The sequence below is a fragment of the Cucurbita pepo genome, chromosome 20 (assembly GCF_057944985.1).
Source record: "Cucurbita pepo subsp. pepo isolate OVF chromosome 20, ASM5794498v1, whole genome shotgun sequence".
Lineage (NCBI taxonomy): Eukaryota > Viridiplantae > Streptophyta > Magnoliopsida > Cucurbitales > Cucurbitaceae > Cucurbita > Cucurbita pepo.
Window position 1 is genome coordinate 10,328,115 of NC_141817.1, and position 24,474 is coordinate 10,352,588.

The window sequence follows — 24,474 nt, forward strand, 5'->3', positions numbered from 1 at the left end:
TACCAAAAAGAAAGGTACATCTTATTGGTATAAACTTTCATTTACTTTAAGTCTTTCTTAGTTATTATATTTTCAAGATCGGTCTTACATTTAAGAAGAGAAAAAAAAGAGAAGAAATCGGGGAACTTTTAGAGATTAAGAAATAAAAGAAACAAAATACTAGTAAGATCCCACATCGGTACAAGAGGGGAACAAAACATTCCTTTTAAAGATGTAGAAACATCTCTATAGTATACACGTTTTAAAAACTTTGAGCGGAAGTCAAAAGTGAATACCAAAAAAGGACAATATCTACTAGTAGTGAGCTTGAGCTATTACAAATGGTATCAGAGTCAGACACTAGGCAGTGTGCCAATGAGGATATTGGGCACAGGGTGGGTACTTAAGGGGACTGGATTGTAAGACCCCACATCGTTTTGAGAGGAGAATGAAGACCCGGGTGTTGTGCTAAGGTACTCAAGAGGGAGTGGATTGTGAGATCTCACATTGTTTGGAGAGGGAAACGAGGACCAGCAACAATACTGGACAAACACTGGACACTCGAGGAGAGTGAGTTGTGAGATCTCACATCTTTTTGGGAGGGGAACGATGGTGTGCCAAGGTGATCAAGGGGAGTAGATTCTGAGATCCCACATCGTTTAGAGAAGAGAACGGAAACGTTGGCCTCCAAAAAGGGTAAATTATAAGAATAATTTCGAAGCGGTCGATTGTTGTATTAGGTGCATATTTAAAACCTTGCTTGGGACTTACTTAATTCACATGCAACGTTTGCTTTACTTTACCCCTTTCTTCTGAAAAGTGTTTAAATTGTGAATTTTTCGCACGTGGGGGTTGCAGCTTTTTAGTTCTTCAAACCTTTACTTAGGACCCTCAACCCACCATCTCGTTTTCTACCAAATTTTAACCACTTTTTTTCGGTATTTAGCTTATTACGTATAGCCGTCAGCCTCATAATTTTAAAATGCATGCATAAAAATAGTATGCAACAATTCAAGCCTAATGTTAGCAGATATTGTCTATATTAGTCCGTTACGTATAGCTGTTAGCTTCACGGTTTTAAAACGCGTGTACTGTGGAGAGGTTTCCACTCTCTTATAAGGTCCTTCCCCTCTCCAACCAATGTGGGATTTCATAATCCACCTCTCTTGGGAGTCCAACATCCTCACTGTTTTAAAACACATCTACTGCGAAAGGTTTTCACACCCTTATAAGAAATGTTTCGTTCTCTTCTCTAATTGATGTGAGATCTCACAATCTATCCCCCCCGGGAGTCTAGCATCCTCATTGGCACACTGCTCGGTGTTTGCTTTGATACCATTTGTTAGAGTCAAAGCCCATTGCTAGCAGATATTGTCCGCTTTTGACCCGTTACGTATTGCCGTCAGCCTCACAATTCTAAAACACGTTAGTATGGAGAGGTTTTTACACCCTTATAAGAAATAACTGTTACAATTTTAAACTTGAACTCGAGATAGGTTTTCATTAAAAAACTCGTTACAAAAAAAATATTATAATATATGTTCAATAATGTAACGACCCAGATTTAAATGGTGGTTTGGTTGGGGAGGAGAACAAACCACCATTTATAAGGGTGAGAAAACTTTCCTCTAGCAGACGCGTTTTAAAGCCTTGAGGGGAAGCCCGTAAAGGAAAGCTCAAAGAGAACAATATCTGCTAGCAGTGGACCTGAATCGTTACAAATGATATCAGAGCCAGACACCGAACGATGTGCCAGCCTTCTCGCTGTTCCCCGAAGGGGGGTAGACACGAGGCGGTGTGCCAATAAGGACGCTAGACCCCAAAAGGGGGTGGATTGTGATGTCTCACATTGGTTGGGGAGGAGAACAAACCACCATTTATAAGGGTGTGGAAACTTTTCCCTAGTAGACGTGTTTTAAAGCCTTGAGGGAAAGCCCGGGCGGGAAAGTCCAAAATGGACAATATCGGCTAGCGGGGATCTCAGCATTTACAAATAAATTATAAATAACTATAGAATTGATAGAATTTTAAAGAAAAATGATATGATTAGTTAAATTTAATTTTGACTAAATTATATTATAATTAATTTTGCAATAATAAAACTTATTTATGTATAAAACATAATTTTATAGACATTTTTAGATTATTTTTTAAATTAAAATTAAGAGATAATTAAGCAAAAAACTATCTTATTTTCCTCCTCAAAATAAAAAGAAATATGATAAAGAAATAAAATCAAAGCCCAATCCCATTGCCCAATCGTCCTCTCCGTAGCTTCCGCAAGTTTCCATCGCAGCCTTCACGCGCCGCCCCTTCTCCTCCTTCGCGCTCGGTGCCGCTTCTCCTTCCTCTCTTCATGCCGCGTCGCAGCTCTGTTTCTCGTCTCTGATTTTTGTCGGCTGCCATCCTTTCGTATCAGGTATTAAATTGTGTATACTATAGTTTTAGAAGACCTGATTGTGAATTCATATGATATTTCTTTTGTTACTCAGATGAGTTAATTGGTTATTTTTACTTCAATCTTCACTTAGAAAAGATAGTTTTGAGATAAAAATTGTTTAATTTCGATATGCGTAGGAAGAAAACTGTTCATAAGCATGATTTTTGGAACAAGTTAACTCAATAGTTAAAATCGAGGGTTATTGATAAGAACTTAGGAAGGAAGAACTTTGTGATTTTCGGCATGTAGTGTTTGTTATCAATGTTGTTTCGACCATCATAGCTATGTTGCAATTATTATGTTTTGGAAATACAATTATTGAGCTTTCACTCTGCTTGAACTGGTCTGAGTTACCCAATTGTTTCCTTCTAGGAAGATGGTCCACCATTTTGGAGTATACTTCCTTGTACGACCGAACCGTCCTCCTACGACTTTTCAAATGCCTCTAGATATAGTTTGTTATAATATAACATGACTTCCATTGAGCCAAATTGTGGTCCTCATAAAGCTTGATCTGTAGTTATCCTAGTTAGTGCTAGTGATAAGATTAGATGGGCAAGATTTAGTCTCAACGATGTATACTTTCAGCCTCAAACCTTGTAGGATAGCTTCAAAAAGGTTACTTTCATATATTATGATAGATAGACAAGAGTTTAGGTGCTTATTAGAGAACAAGGCTCCTGCTTGAATCCTTATTGTTGCTTTGATAACATTGGAGGATTGAGGTGTTGCCACACGTTGCTGAATGGATGCTAATATGAGCATAACTCAACGGCATTTGATATCACATCTACCCCTTTTCTTGAGGTCAAAGGTTCATTTCTCCGTACCTGCAACATTTGTTAAAAAAAAAAGTTGTTGGGTGGCTGGTTGTTTTTCAGTATCCATGAGATAACGGCAAGGGCAAATGAACCTAAAAGTATAAGCTGATAGGTTACACTAAAATTTAATCTTTTATTCATATTCCTTAACAATCCTCTTCATTGTGGGCTTGGAAATTAGTATGAGGGCCAACGAGTGATTAACAATATTAATTGAATGGAATTAATGTTATAGTGATTTGAATATATGACTTGCTGCTCAAAATTATGTTAAATAACTATTGAACCCAAAATCTTTTCATTATAGATAGTTTTATCTTTTGTTCGTAGTTTGAATTTAGAAGTTATAATCTTATGTTCATATTTTGAATATAGAAAGTTTAATTTTTTGTTCATATTTTGAATGACCAATTGTAGTTATTTGTGTGGTATATGGGTGGGTTTCTCGTCTTCTAATTAACTTGTATATTAAGTGTTGGTTTGGTTATCCCATATTTTTATAATCTTAATTGATGAATCATCTTGTAACCTGTTAGGAATTTGGGAAGTTTCTTGGGAAACTGTAATTTTATACAAGTCCCGAAGGCTTTCATTTGTATAATTTTTTTTAATCTTTTCCTCTTATCATATTGAATGTTACATCTATGTGGTATCAAGTAAATTATGATAAGCATTTTCCTCACTAGTCATATTAATGCCATTATCACATGGATTTTTGGGCAGATAAGGATCAAAATTTGAGAGGAGAGAGCAAAGGCATGGCCCCTAGATTGCTAATTCAGCGGTTAACACCATTCTTGGTGGCACGTATTCGAGAGAATCAGAGGCTTCTTAGCTCTTCTGTTTCAGCTCATCAAGAAGCATCTTCTTTGTTGGCATCTCCATCTCCATCTTCATCTGGGCCTATTGATACCATTCAAATGACTGATAATTGCATTCGGGTATTCTATACATATAATGTTATCCTTTTTTGTACAAGTACCATATGGTATAACTTAGGAATTCTTCATCCATTTCACTGTCATCCTCTAGTTTTAGTTCTTGATTTTGGACTATTCTCTTATTGTGCACCATTTGGGACTATAGTTTCTGGGTTTAGGATGCTAATCCATTATTGTGCTCTTTGGATTCTTGAAATTTGAGTAAAGCATTTGAATTTTGAGCATTTCTCTTGTTACCACTTCAGCCTATATTGGGGTTCATAGAACTGTTTTGATTTACTTTTTTGCTTACTCTTGACATATCTTGTAGAGAATGAAAGAATTGCAAGCGCCGAAGGAAGAAAAGATGCTTCGCTTGAGTGTAGAAACTGGGGGATGTTCTGGATTTCAATATGTTTTCGATTTGGATGACAAAACCAATCCTGATGATAGGTTCAACAATTATTATCCACTTAAAGACTGTCACTGGTTTGATTTTACTTCCTAATTTTTTTTTTACTCTTCTCTCTTTTCATATTTGCAGGGTGTATGAGAAGGAGGGAGTTCGATTGGTTGTCGATAATATCTCATACGATTTTGTAAAAGGAGCAACAATTGATTATGTCGAGGAGCTGATTCGTTCTGCTTTTGTTGTAAGTGAAACTTATCTCTCATTATTGCTGGCTCACCACTTTTTCTTAGATTTGTTTATTATTTCCATAGCAGTGTGTAGACCATTGCAAATTATAGTTCTATGACATCTATTCAATCAATGGAGTCATGATAAAGAAATTGAAATACTGAAATACCAACTTCCATTAATGTCATACTTAGAATATCTATCATTTGACTGTTGCATCATGCCATTTACAGAGTCTCTTTCCCTTCATAATTACTGTTTGGTGTCCAGAGTATTATTTACGTTGAGAAGTATACTGAGAGGTGCGAATCCTTCAGCCCTGGGCTGGGAAACACTCCATACGGTAGATCCCTACCTGAAAAGACACACCATGTCCACTCCCATCTATCCTTCCCCATATGTATGCGCTTGGACTTCTAACTGTTGGAGTTGGCATTCACCATTTTACCTTTGAATATATGTGAACTATAGGGGTATAACATAGAAAGGAAAATTTACTGTGTGAACAGAGGAAGTAGATACCTTAGAATTTCTAGGAATTTTCTGTAACAACTACTGCAAGTAGATATTATCTTCTTTGTGCTTTCCCTTTCTGGCTTCCCCTCAAGGGTTTTAAAATGCGTCTGCTAGGGAGAGGTTCCACACCCTTATAAAGGGTGTTTTGTTCTTCTCCTCAACTGATGTGGGATCTCACAATCCACCTTCCTTCAGATCCCAGCGTCCTCGCTAGCACTCATTCCCTTCTCCAATTGATGTGAGACCCCCCAATCCACCCCCTTTGGGGCCTAGTGTCCTTGTTAACACACCGCCTCGTGTCCACCCCCTTCGGGGCTCAGCCTCCTTGCTGGCACATCGCCCGGTGTCTAGCTCTGATACAATTTGTAACAACTCAAGTCCACCGCTAGCAGATATTGTCCTCTTTAGGCTTTCCCTTTCAGGCTTCCCCTTGAGGTTTTTAAAACACGTCTACTAGGGAGAGGTTTTCACACCCTTCGGTGTTTCGTTCTCCTCCCCAACTGATGTGGGATCTCACATTTTTCCTCTAAGCATCATCTATAATCTATCAAAAATAAAGTGATGTACCCTTGAGCAGTAATACGCCCTACAAGCCACATTTTACCAAAAGTTTCCTATGCAATCTTAGATATCCCATCATAATAGAATAAGTAGTATTGCAGAAGTTGAATTCTTGTATTACGTGCAGGTGAGTACAAATCCAAGTGCCGTTGGTGGGTGTAGTTGTAAAAGTTCTTTCATGGTCAAACAATAATCACCTCAAAGCTTGCTTCCTATAAGGCATAGAAGTAGTTATCAAAACCTGAAGGTATGATGAGTATGTTTATCACTTGGTTGCTTCTGATAATAAGGCCATTTTATATTTTCATGTACATCTTCCACTTCTTTATCATCTGAGAACTTCAATCATTATTGCAGCGTTAAGCAAAAAATAACCTTATTGATTGTAATCGTCCTTGATCTAAAACTTTCCTCTTGTTCTGAGGATGAGTCGGCAATAATTTATTACATTGTGAAAATAGAAAATGTTCTGGATATTGGATTCATCTACTGAAAAAATCATTCCCAATTTTGTTATCACTTATAATTGTCCTATGGCCATTAGTATCACTATATTTGGGGGATAAATGACTGTATATTCTTATTTTATTCAAGAATCTTAATTAAACCCATTGTTTCTTAGAAGCTTATTAATCGAGCATTTAGTTGCTAGCATCATAGCTTCAAATCTTATATGGGTAAAATTTGGAGCAATCCTTTTACTCCAAAAGCATCAAAATATATTTTTACCTTTACCTTCATTAAAGGTTTGTCAATATTGTAATTGTTAAGAATCCCGATCCCACATTTATCTCTATTACAAGGTATGTTAATACGATGGATGTTGAATTTCTACTATTGAACAATCAATTTAGATTTCTAATGATAGGAGGTGCGGGAGCTTGTCGTTGACAATTGAATTTCTATCGTTTCTCCGTGTACTCTTCCTAGGCATCGCCTTGAGTATTTGAGTCATTAAGCAAATATTGACATTGGTATGTTTTTTTTCTATACATTAACAATGATTTGTTTTGCAAGGACAGAGAAATTTATAGGGTCCTCTGATATGAAAAGAACATGCCCTAAGGTCTGAATTTATGGACAACAAAGGTGCAAGCCATGATGGCAAAGCACATGCTGCAAAACAAAATAGTATCACATTATGAAGTTACATTAGAACTTTCACTTTCTCATTTGGTAAAAATGGGAACTTTATGGTAAGCCAGTGATATAAATGTGAGTTTGGAATTTGGGGGGGTTAATATTGATATTATATCATGAAAATGATTAATATTATCATAAAAGAGGATATCATTTCAAGCAATATACGCTGTTCTAGGTTAATTTTGAATATTATAAACATGTGTAATGACTACTTAGAAGATATTGTGAGATTATTTGGAATACCTGGTTCAATATGCCATTATTATTACATTTTGTATGGACCTTCAAATGGCATGCCTTTGCTTCTCACGATTAGATTAGCAAAAAAGTGACCTACTAAACTATATTCTCTTCTCTCATGTAGTGAAATGATTATTTTTAAGCATTCTCGAGCCTTTTTTCTTGCAAGCTTATTAGACATCAAATCATAAACTTAGCTCTTGTTTGATGGCTGGTCTAAGACACAAAATCAAAAGCTTAACTCCTGTCTTTTGTAAGTGCTTTTTCTTCTACAGCTTCTGTCGCACATTGTGATGGCGTCGGTGCATGTGTTTATAGAATACACCGGAGCTGAGTTTAACGACGTCAAAATTTGTGAGGTTCCCATTAACCCAAATGTAGAAGAGTTTCACTTTCTTTCATCGTTTTCTATTGACTTTGATAGCTACCGTTTTTTCACTATTGGAGTTTCCAACGTTTCATGACTCTCCCTTGTGCTGCCATCAAAAAAGGTATTAAATCTCCACCAACATGTATACGTACTTTTAGTGCACATTGAATCTTAAGGTAAATGTGAGGCTTTTTTTTAGTAGGATGTTAGATCAAGCACGGGTTGAGTATAGAACTTGATTACATGCATCAATTGATTATATTAGGCTTTTTTTTGTTTTCCTCACATCAATCACACAAACTTCTTATCCACTCTCATTCGATTATAGTCGATTACAGTGGAAAGCAAGTACAACTCGAGTTTAAAGAATTTACAAACCCCTAGAAATCAAAACTTGTGATACAAAAATCGCCACATAACCATGTAGGATTTGGTCAACGAGGAGTGGAAATAGTAGGATAATTATTATTTTTTAGGCATAAACTTTGAGAGGGGGCCCTTTCCCATTAATTCATTGATTTTCCCTTGTAATAGGTCTAGCTTAGCCAGGTAGTTCCCTTGTTAAATTAATATTGTATTCCACTTACCACCATGAACATGAACATGAGTATGAATATGCTTATGATGATGTCAAATCTTACCGCCCTTTTGCTTTTGATAACCAAAAACAAAGACAGGATTTGCCCCACCACCACCACTTCCCTATTAGTTTAATACATATCCCCATGTGACCCTCACATACTTCAATCATAAGTCTTAGTTTTAGATGAAGAATTTTGAAAAGATAAGTGTTTTTAAGTGAAGATTTCGATCATTTAAACCTACTCGTAAAGAAAACGTTAATGAAATCTTTGGTTTAGTTAAGTAATGAATGTTATGTTTGAGACTCCTGTTTTAAGGGCCGTAAAACCTGTGCTTAGGTGCAAGAAATCACTTTATATTGCATTGTACTTTCATAAAAAATGATGATTTTGGAGGAGAACTGTATTTTTGTGTTACTTCCGAGCCTGATTTTTTTAGAATAGTATAGGACAAAAATCTATCATGCATGGGAAATAGGAGATCATGTTTTTCCCTTGCCCTTGAATGATAGAACTCTTAGATAATCTTCGCATTTATAGTCAATCAACACGTTTGCAAACCTATTATTCTATATGATAATCACCATATGGTATTTCCACCATGACATCGATTCTCGTTATTTTTTCAAGCTCCCATGTTGATTGTAACTTCAACTTTGAGTATGATGAATGAACTAAACTTGTAATTAAAGGTTCTCTCCAAAAGTTCATTTTGGAGTACGCGTCTGTAACGATAAGAGTTCAAATCACAGAAAGCATTTTCGAATAACATAAAATGAGAGATTAGTAATGAACGATATTTAGTAATAAAATGTTAAGATGTGGTAGTGAGGAAATATCAAATCATGATGATTATCATTTGAATATACATTTGAATATAGGGTTTAAAATGAATTGATACTAATTGTATGCAAATTGGCAATGAGGTGCAAAGAGATTGGGAGGGGACCTTCAAACAGCATCTTTCCCCAACTCACTAAGTAGGCCCATCAAAATCACCTATATCACTTCAAGAACCACTTTCTAGAATTTTTTTTTTTTTTTTTTTTCAAAATTCTTAATCTTTATAATTTATAAATGTTATTTATTAATTCTCGAATTTCATTTTAAAGTAGGTCGTGCACACTTTCGCATGTGTATAAAGCTTTTTTTTAAGTGCAAGACTAACGTAAGTCAGAATGCTATCGTAGACTTTTTACAACGTTTTAAGTCAATGTTCTTGAATGTCTCTAACATGTCAAAAAGATGGTGAAACAAAAATGACCAACTAGATGAATAGGATCAACCTTCAGATGATTATGCTGGTGTCTAGACATCGTAAATATGATCGAGTATTGTAAAAAATGTTACTACTGTGGTATCTGATTTAAAATGATCGAGATCAATTATTTAGGCTCATAAAAATTACCTAAAAAAAGAAACTCCTATCCACGACCAAAAGTACATTATCTCCACGAACAAAAGAAAATGGTATCTTGTCCCAAAAATACTTGATTGGCGCCTACACCCAACTCGAGGAAAAGGTCAGAGTTATTTGTGTTCATGAGTTGGGGTTCAGTCGGATTAAGATATTTTTCCTATTCGAATAGTTTTATTAAATAATGAACCAAACTCAATTATAAAATATTGAGTCGGGCTGGGTCGGGCTCCTCAAGTCATTATTCAATTTTCTTGTAATAAAAGTAAAATGGTAATAGGTAAAATATTTATTTGTTTTCAAACCATAAATAATAATTATGAAATTGATAATCTAACTCAAACGGTATCAATTGGGTTGGGTCGATTCAATTTTTTAGGTTACTGAGTCTTTTGAACACTCGTACATATAGAAGCACATGATAACACACGTTAATCTTTGGCTAACACCGATCTAATTATCTCGAGTAATTTATCAATTTAATTTAGATCATTTTTTTTTTGGAATATTTTTAAATTAAGATAAAAAATTGAATATTGAAAATGGCAAGAATTAAAGTGAAGAGTCGTTTAAGCCTAGTCGAACCAATGAAAAGATGTTTGGAGACGTCGAGTTGAGTGCGAGGGAGGTGGCTAGGTGCAAGTCACGGTTGGAGGGAGTGCATATAAGTAAGACCCGAATAAAGTAGGAATACATGAATGAACCGAGATTACATTTGAATAAAAGAGGTTCTGAAGATAAAATGATTAAGAAATGCTTAAAGAAAATGAAGTCACTACCTATGCTAATAAGGTGCGCCTTCCTTTTCGGTGGCTCAATCATAAGAACTTCATGATTAAACGTGCTTTACTTGGAGCAATTCTATATTGAATGACCTCTTAGGAATTTTTCTGGGATGCATGTGAGTTTGGGCTAAGCATGCCGGAAGAAATCGTGTTGGTATGTGGGGATAGTTTTCACACTTAAGAAGTGAGAAGTAGGTAACGTGATCATGTTGTAAGAAAATGTCGGGGCCATCAAATATCGAATCCAGATTTCGAATCATGATCCAAATCTTGGATATGAGGCGTTATAGCGTATGTCAGGTGTCACAGTCGTACTTTTTCAACCGTACAACGTCATGATCTTGACACACTCGTGACCAACCTTAAGGAGAACCCAAGCTCCATTTTCATATTTTGCCTCAGTTTTGTGGCTTCATCTGAAATTAGGCGAGATTAGTTTTTTTCTCATTAAACATTACTTTTGCGGAATCTAAACTTGTTCGGCTCTACACGCCACCTGCACGTGCATGTTCAGTCATCTACGACACAACCGACTTGCCTCTACACTAGGCCAAGTGATACGGCTCGACCTTGCCTTTACTCGGGATCAAGGTCTCTTGTGTGCAACGTCCCATCCCATCATCTCATCTTGGTTCCCAATTAACATAGTCCATATGTCATGTCGTTGAGAACGGGTCCACGTGTCGTTCATAATCTCAGGATATTTTGAACATCCATCCATCCGAGTTCAATCGAGGCATTGGCCCTCCTGTGCCCATGTCATGTTATTTACGAATACCTTACCAAATAGTGGGTGCAAAATCCAACTTCTGACACTTGGGCTAAGGTGCAATACCGGCACACCCATGGCGTCCGATACTATTCTTGAAAGACCCATTTCAAATGAAGTCGCTCGAGACACTCGTCTCACAACACTCGCCTTTACTGTGACACACACATATGCTACAGGGTAGTTAGCTTAGGCCATAGGGCCCAGGGGTGGTGAAGAGATGACACCATGCCTCCACCTATAGTACATTTTAAGTCATTTTTAATACTCCTCCGGTAAACGTCATTTTGGCAAAGGTATCGTGGAGCATTGGTGAGCATTCATATTTCATATGGACAGACTTGACTCCAGAACTGCATTCCCAAATTCCCTCAAGATCTCTGACTTTCGAGGTTAAGGTTCGAGTCCCTACTTGACTCTTTAACAAGTCTATCTCTTAAATCTTGTCTACTCATTGCCCTTCACTTACTTATGCCTCTCTTCTCTTCAATGCCCACTTTGTATAATGTGTTAGATGATGCACCGTTCTCCTCAATCGCATCATGACACTCGTCTACACCCTTGTGTGGTCAACTAAGAGCACACACGTTCGATTTGATGCTATAGGAGAAGACTGAAGCACATACTAGGCTAGTTCGTGAACTGAGCTACAAGCATGGCTGGTGATGCTAGTTTGGTTCCAAATCTAAGGCTCGAGTGATGACTTCTTTACTAGTGATGACTTCTTTAAACAACGTTATTCCTTAACGGTCGTGTTAGATTTTATTCGTGCATGACGTTGAGTCGATGTAGTTGGACCGTTTTGAACAAATTGGATGCCAAAAGAATTGGGAAGGAAGAACCTTTTCAAGTTATATTGAAAGGGATAGAGATATTGATATTTTTTTAGAGACAATAAAGAAATTCATCACAATAAAAACGTTTAGAGAGAGAAAATTCTCTTTTATTATTTTTATTTTATTTTATATTATTGGATTCTCGAAGAAGAAATGGTCAACGCTCTCTCCAACTGATTACGTCAGCATCCATGTCATCTCTCTTTATCTCTCCCAATCCTACTTAACCCCTTCTATCTCCATCCAATTTCATTCCACAAATCAAACTCTCCTCTCTCCGCCCTCCTCCTCCGCCACCTCACCATGCACGCCTTCTCCTCCGCCACCCTCGAAGCCTCTCTCTGCCACCTCCCCGCCCCCGACCTCGCCATGTCGCCACCACTTCTTGCATCCTTCCCTCATTTCATATCTTCCCACTCCTCCTCCTCCTCCTTCTCCTCGCTCCTCGCGAGCGACCTGGCCCCGATGCTAGAGCCATCGGGGCTCTTACCCTCGGAGCTCAATTATAGTTGTAGTAGTGGACCTTGTAGTAGCTACGGGTCTCCGACATCAAAGCCTCAACGGAGTATGAGCCACGGACCAGGCATTCAGATTTCAACGTTGTTCGACTTAGAAAGTTCTGTGAGAAGGGCTTACAGCTCCAGTGATTTGCAGGTGTGCTATATGTCTCATATTTATTCGAACCAATCCAATCCAAAAAATTTATAGTCGAGTTGAATTAGGTTCATTGTTTAATAAGAAAATTTATTACTCGAGCCAGTCCAATCTAAAACATATTTTAATTCAACTCAACCTAACCTACGAGATGACAGAGAAGAACAGAAATGGCAAGCTCGAGTAAAAGCAGCTTGATAATAGAAGGAATGAGTACCAAAGCTTGTCGGTATAGTCCCGAAGAGAAAAGACAAAGAATCGAGAAGTATAAAACCAAGAGAAATCAGAGGAATTTTAATAAGAAAATTAAGGTATTTATCTTTTATTATTTATTCCACTTATTTTTTTAATTAATTATAAAAAATATATATTTAATTTCTACAAGAAGAACAAAAATTCATGTATAATATTGGTGGAGTTAAAAATGATTGTGGATAGGATTACTATTCATATGTAGCTACCACCAGTGTTCTTTATTTTTCTTTTTTTTTTTTCTTTTTTAATAAAGTTGTTTAAAAAACTAAAATACTTTACAATTTTTTTTTATTTAATTATAATTTCAATCTCTCGAGAACATGTTTGTGTCGTTAATGAACTTTAAAATAACCTAATTTGTATCGATCTCACATCGGTCGGAGAGGACCTTATAAGGGTATGAAACCCTCTCCCTAATAGACGTGTTTTAAAATCATGAGTTGACGACAATACGTAACAGAATAAAACAGACAATATCTACTAGTGGTCGACTTAAAGCTGTTATTATTATACGTCCGTAAATTTTCAAATTTGTGTCGAACTTGTTTTATTTAATACTTTTTAAATTTGGTAGTATGAACGCGGGAATATGTTTGAACTTTTTTTTTTCTTATATTATATTACATTATCTCTGTTTAGTTCAATTATGACTTGTTAATTTATCGAATGCTCGGGAATATGGTAGTATGAATGCAGGAAGACATTGGCGGATAGTAGAAGGCGAATAAGAGGGAGGTTTGCGAGAAATGAAGAAGCTGAGAATAGTAACTCGACCAGCTCGCCAACAGAGACATGGAGTTGCTACGACAATGCCACGACGGAGGAAGTCGGCCAAGACGATGGCTCATGGATCACCTTTCTTGATTCCTACTCTGTTAATTTTATTCCTTGATTTTTACTATTTACATTTATACCCTCCCAATTCTACCATAAAAAGAAAACAACTCGCTGAGGTTCAAACCTCCGTTCCACAATTATTTGAATTATACATAAGAAAGAAAATCGAGCAATCAACCTTAAAGATGATAAGAATACCTTATCCAACTTTGTAAATTAAATTCTATTTTGAATGAATTGTCATACGAACGTACATATTTGTAACATTGAGTAGTATAATTTCAGCAACTCGATTGCTTATATTATTTAAATGTGACGTGAACTTAAAACTATAAAAATATTTGTTCTAATTTTTAAATGTTTAGAAGTTTTTTTTTTTTTTTTTAATTTTTTTATTTTTAAAATGATGTAATCTCTCGATTAAACATATATTATTTGGTCCGATTAAACATATATTATTTGGTCGAATTGGTCGGTTGAAAAAGGTACAGGAGCTAGCGAGCTTAGAGATGTCCACGACAAGTGGGGCTATGTACTAGAAACGTCCACAAAGTGGTAACAGAATTCTCGAAGAATTTTTCTCTATTATTATTCTTATAAAAATAGTCGTTTAAAAAAAAACGTTTTAATGTATACTTTTCTTATTTTTCTCCCCACTCACTCTTCTTTCTCCGTCTAAGCGGGAAATCTCTACCCTATTCTGGGTAGGTCCCACGGGACTTCCACCCCAGACATCTTTATCATGGCACGTGCATTTGGGACAAAGATAGATTAGAGTCTAGGGTATGGTTCTAATACCATGTTAGACGAACACGACTCTCCACAATGGTATAATATTGTCCACTTTAAGTATAAGCTCTCATGGTTTTGCTTTGGGCTTCCCCAAAAAGTCTCATACCATGTAGTTAGTATTCCTCACTTATAACCCATGATTATTTCTTAAATTAGCCGATGTGGGACTTCCATCATCCAACAAAACCAAACGTAAATTATTTTGACGAGATTTTAAAATATTTAAATATTATATTATTTTGAGTTGTATAATGAGAATGTTTTTCTCGTTACCTTACTTATTTTAGAAGCGATTCTTAATGATCCGATGTAAAAAAAAAACATATCATTATGATTATATTACCTATTATATGTTACCACATATATTATTTTTCTGAAAATGAACGGACAAAAATGATAAACTTTGCAAATTTGGTAAAGTATCGGGATATTTACTCGACTTTTTAAAAATAAGAGTATGATTTGCAAAATAAGTAAATTAAATAAATTTAATTTTTAATTATTATATATAATTAGTGGAAAATAAATTTTAAAAAAGGAAAAAAAAAAAAAAAGGATATGAATGAAAAGAAAGTTCTTATAGTTGAGAAAGAAACAGGAAAGGGCAAAGTGGTGATGAATATATCTTCAACACTTTGAAATATAAGTGCCCTTTCATTTTCATTGCCTAACTCAACACAATAATATCTATACTCGATTCACTTCTTTCTCGAACCTTCTACTTTTAATTGTGTATTTAATAGGTTAATGAAACAAAAATTCTTTAGATATCTCGAGCTTCCGTGCTCTAAATGTCGAGCTAGAACGAAAGGTACTGTAGATCAGGGTATGGATATCTCGAGCTTCCGTACTCTAAAATTAACTTTTTGAACCAATTTAAAACGAGATTATAAATATCAAAATTGTATTTTAGATTAGAGAAATGTTGTGAATTTTGTATGTACGTAATTTTTTAACCTAAAAAATTATTACGAGAGGTAAATAGTCGGTAAACTATAACATATCTTTACGTGGGAATTGCTTCCTTCTTTCAATTTTAATTCCCGCAAAATTTTTCATTTATTTTTTATAATCAGGGTATGATTCTCATAACGTTGAATATAAAATCTAAAAGCTCAAATTTCAATATGACAACATAGCGTAACAGTTAAAGGACTACGTTAGCAAATATTGTCTTCTTTGGACTTTCACTTTCAAGCTTCCTCTCAAGGTTTTTAAAACGTATCTGCTAGTAAGAGGTTTTCACACTTGTAAAATACGTTTAGTTATTTTCTTCCACCAACGTGGGATCTCACCGTTTTTATAATAAAAATCGAGTGAGAGAGGACAGGATTGAGGATGTTAAGTATAATCCTCATTCTCAACCCCGTTTAGTTAACGTAGAGAAATATTTTTTCGTTGTCTTCCTTATTTTCCATTTAAACGGGAATTGTCAGACCTGGTTCGAGAGTGGAGTGTCATAGGTTAGCAAGGTAGAGTTGTTTATGTTAGTGCAAGTATGTGGGTAATGAAGGTAGGCTTCCACTGCATATGATGATATAAAAGTGGCATTGGTTCAAATTTGTTTGCTTTTGGGAAGTTGATGGACAATTCAACCCACTTGGAGACGGATATAAAGTAAAATAGCGACGTTCCACGAAAACAAGTTATATGCTAAGGCTCAACCTTGGGGCCAAACTGATGATATTCACAACACCAGCTTGATGGCTATAGAACTTGAGCTCGGCTTGACTACTCTCATAAAAATGATCAGCTTGCGTGTCACTTTCTCGACTTGATCTATCGAGACAACTTTTGTTTTTTCTCTTGTCGATTGTCCAATCAATTGTCTTCCATTTTCATGGTTGATATATTTTACTTGGCCTTTGATTGACGATCTCTCTCCATAACATGCATCAGACTATAGATCGTCCTACATCATTGGTTGTCTCTGTCTCTTGTCTCTTCCTCGTGTTTGCCTTCAATTAGATTTTGTTGTTCTCGTCGTTAATATAATTTAAATTGAACCCACAAATGATATAAATACTACTATTGCTTTAGCTTTACTCACATCAGTAGCATATTTCTATGCGGGTTTAGCAAAAAAGGATTAAGTTATTTCGGTAAATACACTCAACCAACTCCAATCTTTTTACCCATTAACATCTTAGAAGATTTCACAAAACCCTTATCACTTAGTTTGGAAATATATTAACGGATGAATTAGTAGCTGTTGTTCTTGTTAGTAGTTGTTGTTCTTGTTTTTTTAGCACCTTTAGTAGTTCCTATACCTGTTATGTTCCTTTACAGGCGAATCCATGGAGGGTCATCATTGATTAGTTTTCGAAATAGTCTTTTTTTTTTAGTTTAGACCAATGCAATGTATACATGGCTCAAGATAATCTAGGGAATATAAATATGAGTTCAAGTCCACCGCTAATAAATATTAACTTATTTGGTCTTTCCTTTTCGAGTTTCCCCTCAAAGTTTTTAAAACGCGTCTACTAAAGAGACTTTCACAACCTAAAGCTCAACTTCCTCACTAGCACACTCTTCCTCACCAACACACCACTCCGTGTCTGGCTTTGGTATCATTTGTTACTAATATCACATGGTATCAGAGTCGATGGTGTGAGTCAATAGAAAAAGTGAAAGTTGTTTAAAGAAATTGTAGTAATGAGGTTAGCAAGTGGGAGTGCGAATGATAAAAGAATGAAGTTCACTTGAAATAAGCAACAAAGAACCATATCCTTCAATAATATTCACTAAAATTAGAGAACTAAAAGATGTTCGAAGTATCATACTGTTTCCACAGTAAGTAATATACTCTGCCAGCTTCAAAAATATTGTTGAGTTAAAGAAATGCTAGACTCACCCATTTCTCATTTAACTTTATCAGAAAAACATCAACAACAACTCTACTCTCCACTTTTACTCCGATTTCTGCTTCGATGATCTCCTCGGGCGAGAAGTCCTCAACCCACTTGTAAGCCTTCCCACGAATTTCAGAATCTCGTCGATTATGATCACGGGCAATGCCACCGCCAGAACCAAGAGCCATTCGTTCAACGACAGCGGGACGATGCCAAAGATCTTGGCGAGGAATGGCACATACAGAATCAAGAAATGCAGGCCGAACGAAACAGACATGGCGAGGAGGAGCCAAGGGTTAACCCAAGGGGGCATTGTCAACAAGCTTCCATCCTCGGAGAGGGCATTGAGGGAATTGAACATCTCTATGGCTACCAAGACGGAGAGCGACAGGGTTGATGCTTTGATCTTGCCTGAGCGGAAGTAATCGCATGGATCCGAATCAAAGCTGAAGACTTCATCCCCAGCTGTGAAGGGCGACACCGAAAACCCGTCCCAAGATGAGCACTGACCCCAGTTAGCGAGCTGAGAGTAAGAGACCAGACTGTGGCCATCTCCAGACAGGTCGATGCCTAAGAATGATGCATGTGTATACCAAATAATAAATACTCCTACAGTTGCTACCCCTACGTAAAGTCCGATCACCTGAGAGCATCAAATGAAGCTAGGAAATTAGATTTTCATCTCATTAGGAAGTTATATTAGTTAGTTCAAGGAAGCGAAGGGGTGCAAAAAATACCAAATAGCGGAACAAAATCCAGGGTGTGATCAATGAGTCGTCGCTCTTTCTTGGCGGTTTCTTCATTATATCGTTATCAGGTGGATTAAATCCCAACGCAGTTGCCGGGGGTCCGTCTGTAACGAGATTAACCCAGAGAAGCTGAACAGGGATCATCCCTTCGGGGATACCCAGTGCTGCTGTCAAAAATATTGATGCAACTTCACCAATATTCGAGGAAATCATGTACCTACAATCAGTTGAAACCGTATAAACATTACTGAAATCGTGCACGGTCGCTCGAGATATTGATATTTGATGGCAGTAACATAAATGACCAACAGCTATGTCCAATGACCAGAATATTATCAACGAAAATGGATGAATGGTTGCTCAAGTAGAGGAAAAACCTGATAAAAGCCTTCATATTGTCGTAAATGGACCTGCCTTCACCAACTGCTGCAACTATTGTACTAAAATTGTCATCTGCAAGAACCATGTCGGAGGCTTCCTTTGCAACCTGGAAAAAATAAATTCCATTCGAGCGCAGACGCAAGCCCGTTTAAATATGATCAGTGGTACTATATAATTGTAAACATTAATGTATAACACATCCAACAACTTATTTCGAAGTAAGTACCTCAGTACCAGCAATGCCCATCGCAATCCCGATATCGGCCAGCTTCAAGGCAGGCGCATCATTGACTCCATCACCGGTCATTGCAACAACTTCACCGTCTTCCTTGAGCAATCTCACTATCTCTTGTTTATGTCTTGGTTCAGCCCTTGAGAAAAGAAGTCCTCCATCTTGTCTTAAATGAAGTTTTTGACCCTCCCGATTCATTGCCATGAACTCTTTTCCAGTTAAACTTCTGGAATTTATAGCTTCATGTTTTCCAAATACGCCTATTTCTCGACATATAGCTTCAGCTGTATTCTGGTTGTCCCCTGTGATAACCATGACACGAATACCAGCAGCTTTGCAGTCTTCAATTGCTTGATGAACCTCTTTTCGAGGAGGATCCTATCAAAACAAATGGCGACACAAACTTAAGTCAATTGAAAAACTATACAAATATCCAAAATAAATAAATGAAAAGGCATAGACACCGAGCGACTCACCCTTAACCCAACAAAGCCCGCAAAGATAAGATTACTTTCGATTGTGGAGTATTTGGACGGGTCAAGTAGAAGCTGGTGTGCTGGATGTTCTTCATCACCGTTATTATAAGAGGAAAATTCTGGAAGATCTTCCTTGTATGCAAAACCCAAACACCTTAATGCACTTGATGACATCTCACGCAAATAATCTAAGAGGTATCTCTTCGAATCTGAGTCCAACTTCACTATAGTTCCATCAAGCAGTTGAATAAATGAACTCCGATCCAAAAGGTTTTCAACAGCACCCTGCCACAGTTCAGTCAAGCACCATCTTAATTAAGATCACAAGGCTGATAGATATCAAGCTTTACAACCTCCGAATTTAAGTAGCAATGAAAATAAAATTTATCACCAAACAAGACATAAATAGTGAGATTATCAGAAGATACCTTCACGAGTAATGATTTCTTCCCTGAGCTAGAAGTTGTAATAACTCCCATGGATTTACGGTCTCGGTCAAATTCTAGAGTAGCAATGCGTTGCTCGTTCTTATTCCAAGCATGGCAGCATCCTTGTTAATCACATTCCCATGTCAAAAACATGTCAGCATAAAGATGCATAAGAAAGAAAATGAGGCAATAATAACAGTCAAGAACTTACGCAGGACATCCCCATTAATGTCAGCTGAACTTGAGTCATATCCTTCAGGAAGCCCCATCTTTTCCACAAGAACCTAAACATGCAGATAAAATGCATCAGTAACCAAGCTACATAAGATGCACGACACGTTTATTTGTTGGCATCCGCCCTTGCCTTCATTTTCAGCATCATTACTAAGTGTCTGAACAACGTTCCTTTTCTTACTTTATCAACATTCAGACAATATAACTAGCAAAAAGAAATTTATCAAACATTACGGGCTACAACAACCTCCCCCCTTCACTAATATTACGAAAACAAATCTATCAGTGGTCACTTAAAGAAGACTTCTAGTTTCCTAGTCTTTACAGCTTTCATCTTTGGCCATGTGTTTAGCAAACTATTATTTTGTCCAATCTGGCAGGGAATTTTCAGTTGTAAAAGTCAAAAAGTGACATAAAATCGTTACATCAAAAGATCATGAGATTATTCGGTCACCCACCTTCAATGCTGCCTCAGTAGGCATTCCATTTGCAACAAAATGATGGCCAGATTTTTCAACACCTGCATCATTACAGACAGCAGCGATCTTTGCCAACATTTGCAGATTAGCATCCAGTTGACCTCCAAGCCAACCGATTATCTTTCCATCTAAAGGATCATATGTAGTCCCCTCCACATCAAAAGCTCGCAGAGTGCCAACACGAGAACCAAGGGCCACAATTTTTGCCACAGCCATCTGATTAGTTGTTAGAGTACCGGTCTTATCAGAACATATCACAGTTGTACAGCCAAGTGTTTCAACACTGGGCAGCTTCCGAACAAGGGCATTCTTTTGAGCCATCTTTCGAGTGCCAAGTGCCAAGCATGTTGTTATGACCGCAGGCAAACCTTCTGGAATTGCAGCTACAGCCAATGCCACAGCAATCTCAAAGTAATATGTACATTTCTCAAATGAGAACTTGAAATTTGCAGGCCACCCATCAACATATTCCCAAGTGAGGAAGTATTTGACATTAATAAGCCAAACTAGAGCACAGATCACTCCAATTATTGCCGTTAGAAGCTCTCCAAACTCATTCAACTTTTTCTTCAATGGCGTATCATCTTCACTCTGGGATGCTTCTTGTATCTGAGCATGCACCTGTCCTAGTTCAGTGTTCATTCCTATTTGGGTAACAACGCAAATACAATTTCCATTGACAACTGTTGTCCCTGCAAAAACCATACACTTTTTCCCTTGTATATCGGTATCTTCTGGCACTGCCTTAGCAGTCTTGCTCACCGCTTCACTCTCGCCTGTCAAGGAACCTTGCTCAACCCGAAAAGTTGAGCTGATTAAACGCAATACTCGCATGTCAGCAGGCACCTTATCCCCAACTCTGAGTTCTACTATATCACCGGGAACAAGATCTTTTGCAACAATCGAAACTCGTTTACCATTTCGTATAACTGAAGCCTGTTCAGACTGGATTTCTTTAAGGGCTTCCAATGCTTTCTCGGCATTGTTCTCTTGCCAAATGCCAACAATGGCATTGACGATCAGTATCAAGAAAATAACTAGAGGCTCCACAAATGCGGTGATCTCCATCTCACCTCCTTCCTCGCCATCATACCACGCAAGAACAAAAGATACAACCGCTGCAGCTAATAGAATCCTAACTAGTGTGTCATTAAATTGTTCCAAAATAAGTTTCAAGATTGAGGTACCTTCATGCTTCTCCAATTCATTGAAACCATAGATCTTTCTCTTGTTTTCGACCTCTTCAGAAGATAATCCGAGATCTGGATTCACTTGGTACTTCTCTACGCATTCTTGAACATCCCTTGCCCAGGCAGGGTACGTTTCTTTCTTCGAAGATGTAGCAGCAAAAATGTCTTTCTTCCCATAGTTTTCCCCCCCTCTTCCCATTTAGATTAGCAAACACGTTGGACGGATACAGAAATCCAATAGAAAAATCAATTTCTCCTGCAAATCACGAAGAAGAAGAGGATGATTTTAGACAAAATCCAACGCAGAACAACATTAAAACAAAATTATATAACAAAATCCCCAAAACTACGAAATCAAACACTCGATCCTCAGTTTAATCCACTAAGAATTCACGATACGCGAGTAAAAATCAATCACTAACACAAAAATGAAACAAAACAAAACAAAACCAAAAAATCACCCACTGCAATTATCCTACACAAGCCAAATTGAAGAATTAAGCAAAATCGTTCAAATTCAAACAGATCCGTAAGAAACAACAATATCCTCGCGTCTCCAAACCTCCTCGACAAGCAAACAGGATCAAAACATCAAATCAAAGAGAATCGATAGAAAACAAAACCAAAATCAACACTCAACCCAATCATTTCTCTCAAAACGACATAGCATAGGTACCAAAATTCCAGGATCTTCGACGAGCAAAGGCTTCCGCTTCTCCCTCTAAACTGGAATAGACTGAATGAGAGCGTAGAGAGAGAGAGAGAGAGAGAGAATCAAAACCAACGTGACGCTTCCAGTGACGACGAACTGGACAACAACAAACCGTGGAACGGAACTGATAATAGGTTAAATAAGGAGCGATTCAACAGCATAATCTCCTGCATCCGGTAGTATTAACAACGAACAGATATCCGATCATGTTCTGCCACGTGTTGAAATCTGGTGGTGTTATGAGTGATGTGTGTTGTGAAGGTACACGATAAGAAAAACGGGATTCCGCATGGAATTGGTTTTATCGTTATTAAAATAAGTGGCACGAAGCTTCCTACTTGTTTCTCTTCGGAATACCAAACTTGGGATTTGGAAAAGGAACTTTGCTATTATGCCCCTATACTTTAATCAAATTTAAAATCGAGATCTTAATTTTAGAAATATTCATTTTACTTCTGGTTCTGGTTCGGCTCTGTAGCACCCACCTCGAAGGCTCAAACTCGGAGGGAATTCTCGAAAAATGTAGAGGACGTGAGTAACATTTTTTTCTTGTGAAATATATTGATTTATTCGGTTTTTATTTTTCAATATTAAAATAATTATTTTTTTTAAAAAAATAATAAATGGGAAAATATTATCTCGGTAATTAGATCCTCACGAATTTACAGTAGGAATCCCGGTCTCCACAAAAATAAATGAAAATTTGACTGAGATAAGGAACGAAATAGGGCTTCCTCGTCCCCGACCATGAACATCTCGAGTTTCATTTTTTTTAGTAATTTATTTGAAATACCAAATAATTATATATCTCCTTCCATCAATTTTATATATATTATATTGGCTTTTTTTAAGAATTATTTTTCACATTTTTTTATTATTAAATATAGGCCTCAGGTTTAGAAACTGAACCAAACTTTGAACGTTAGCCTCGGTGACCCAATCATTCGAACCACAAACCTGGAATCAAGCATGCAGCGTACGACCCAATCCAATGTTGGCTCAAGCCCACAACTCTGTCTAGTTGGTTCACAACCCATCAGCTCACACTTCGCCCAAAATGTAGAACCAACCCGGACGACTTATGAACCAGCTTCATCAACAACTAGCCTCTTCACCTCACCTAACTCCAACTCTACCGGCCTAGCATAAAAAGTATGGAAGTATGATGTGCATCATAACAATGTACCATTATTTAAGATACAGTACCTCATGCATGGTGTATGTCACGAGCACAAGATACTCCCCCAATATGTTTTGTATAGACACGTAATCTATGATATGATTCGTGTTCCTTCCTTCCTGTTAGTTTTTGGCCATGTGAGCCTATGTTAGTCCATAGTCAGGCCTAGAGTGTATGTCTACGAGTCCACCTAATGGGTTCATGAGCGTGAACCGTGTGTAGAAAAAGTATTATGCATCCAACTTTACCCGCAAAAGAAAGTAGAACACAAACAGTACAATGAAATTCGAACCGTCGATCTTTGAGATGATAATTAAATATCTTATCTACTAAATTATGTTCAAATTTAGTCGGAAAAGGAGTTATATTGCTTGTAAGGAAAGTGGAATGGCCAAAGATTACATAGATGTCGTGTTGGTACACGACAAGGAGAAGGAAAGAAGGAAATACATGAAAAATTAAAACGGCATCGTTTCACATGTTCTTTTTCTTTTTTACATTTTTGGCACAAATTTCTGCATTATCATAATGTCATCTTCAACCCTTAAATGTAAAAATTAATTTTACAATAAATAAATAACAATAATAATAAAACTCTATTTTAAAGTCTGATTGACTTTGACGTTGTTTTTTTTTTTTCTTCTTATTTATTGATAATTGTTTAATTTCATTAATATCATTTTACGATCTTGATTTTTTTCCCTTTTTCGTAACGAGTGTGATATGACATATTCTTGAAAAAAAAAATTAAAAATTAAAAAATTAAATTTACACTAAACATTGGTTAAAGGAGATTAATTATGGGCGTTTGAATCCTCCTTTTTCATCTGGAATCAGAGTTTTGACGGATCGTCCAAGAACGGTATATAAGTGTTTTATACTTAATTTGAAGTTAGTTATTTCTACCGGTGTTTGTTTGAAAATTAGAATTAGAGCTCAACAACTCGGGAAGGAACGAAGTTGATGTGTGTTTTCTATGAAAAGTTATGGAAATATAAGTAAATT

General features: G+C 36.8%; 3 protein-coding genes across 10 annotated transcripts; 2 read left to right on the plus strand and 1 right to left on the minus strand.

The window, feature by feature from the left end:
• Window positions 1-2,201: 2,201 nt before the first annotated feature.
• Window positions 2,202-7,839, plus strand: LOC111783582 (iron-sulfur assembly protein IscA-like 2, mitochondrial). 7 transcript variants are annotated; one of them, XR_015414736.1, is made up of 7 exons: window positions 2,202-2,398; window positions 3,964-4,181; window positions 4,492-4,613; window positions 4,705-4,813; window positions 6,005-6,124; window positions 6,895-7,073; window positions 7,519-7,839. XR_015414736.1 is itself a non-coding variant. In XM_023664508.2 (5 exons), exons 2-5 carry the CDS (start codon window positions 3,999-4,001, stop codon window positions 6,068-6,070), a joined length of 480 nt encoding a protein of 159 aa, XP_023520276.1. In that variant the 5' UTR covers window positions 2,203-2,398; window positions 3,964-3,998; the 3' UTR covers window positions 6,071-6,396. The 7 variants fall into 7 exon arrangements, 1 of the variants encoding a protein (XP_023520276.1); XR_015414737.1 differs by having other exon boundaries at window positions 7,536-7,839; XR_015414738.1 differs by lacking the exon at window positions 6,895-7,073.
• Window positions 7,840-12,286: 4,447 nt separating this feature from the next.
• Window positions 12,287-14,081, plus strand: LOC147786542 (uncharacterized). The gene is made up of 3 exons (XM_087120833.1): window positions 12,287-12,672; window positions 12,831-12,983; window positions 13,613-14,081. The coding sequence occupies exons 1-3, from the start codon at window positions 12,322-12,324 to the stop codon at window positions 13,817-13,819; spliced, it is 711 nt and encodes a 236-aa protein (XP_086976959.1). The 5' UTR covers window positions 12,287-12,321; the 3' UTR covers window positions 13,820-14,081.
• Window positions 14,082-17,264: 3,183 nt separating this feature from the next.
• LOC111782730 (calcium-transporting ATPase 1, endoplasmic reticulum-type) lies at window positions 17,265-22,409 on the minus strand. 2 transcript variants are annotated; one of them, XM_087120686.1, is made up of 9 exons: window positions 22,254-22,409; window positions 20,367-21,833; window positions 19,886-19,958; window positions 19,675-19,796; window positions 19,247-19,531; window positions 18,765-19,148; window positions 18,535-18,644; window positions 18,146-18,374; window positions 17,265-18,051 (listed from the first exon to the last, which is right to left on the minus strand). In XM_087120686.1, exons 2-9 carry the CDS (start codon window positions 21,774-21,776, stop codon window positions 17,467-17,469), a joined length of 3,198 nt encoding a protein of 1,065 aa, XP_086976812.1. In that variant the 5' UTR covers window positions 21,777-21,833; window positions 22,254-22,409; the 3' UTR covers window positions 17,265-17,466. The 2 variants fall into 2 exon arrangements, with proteins under 2 accessions (XP_086976812.1, XP_086976813.1); XM_087120687.1 differs by having other exon boundaries at window positions 22,218-22,396.
• Between the last annotated feature and the right edge of the window lie 2,065 nt (window positions 22,410-24,474).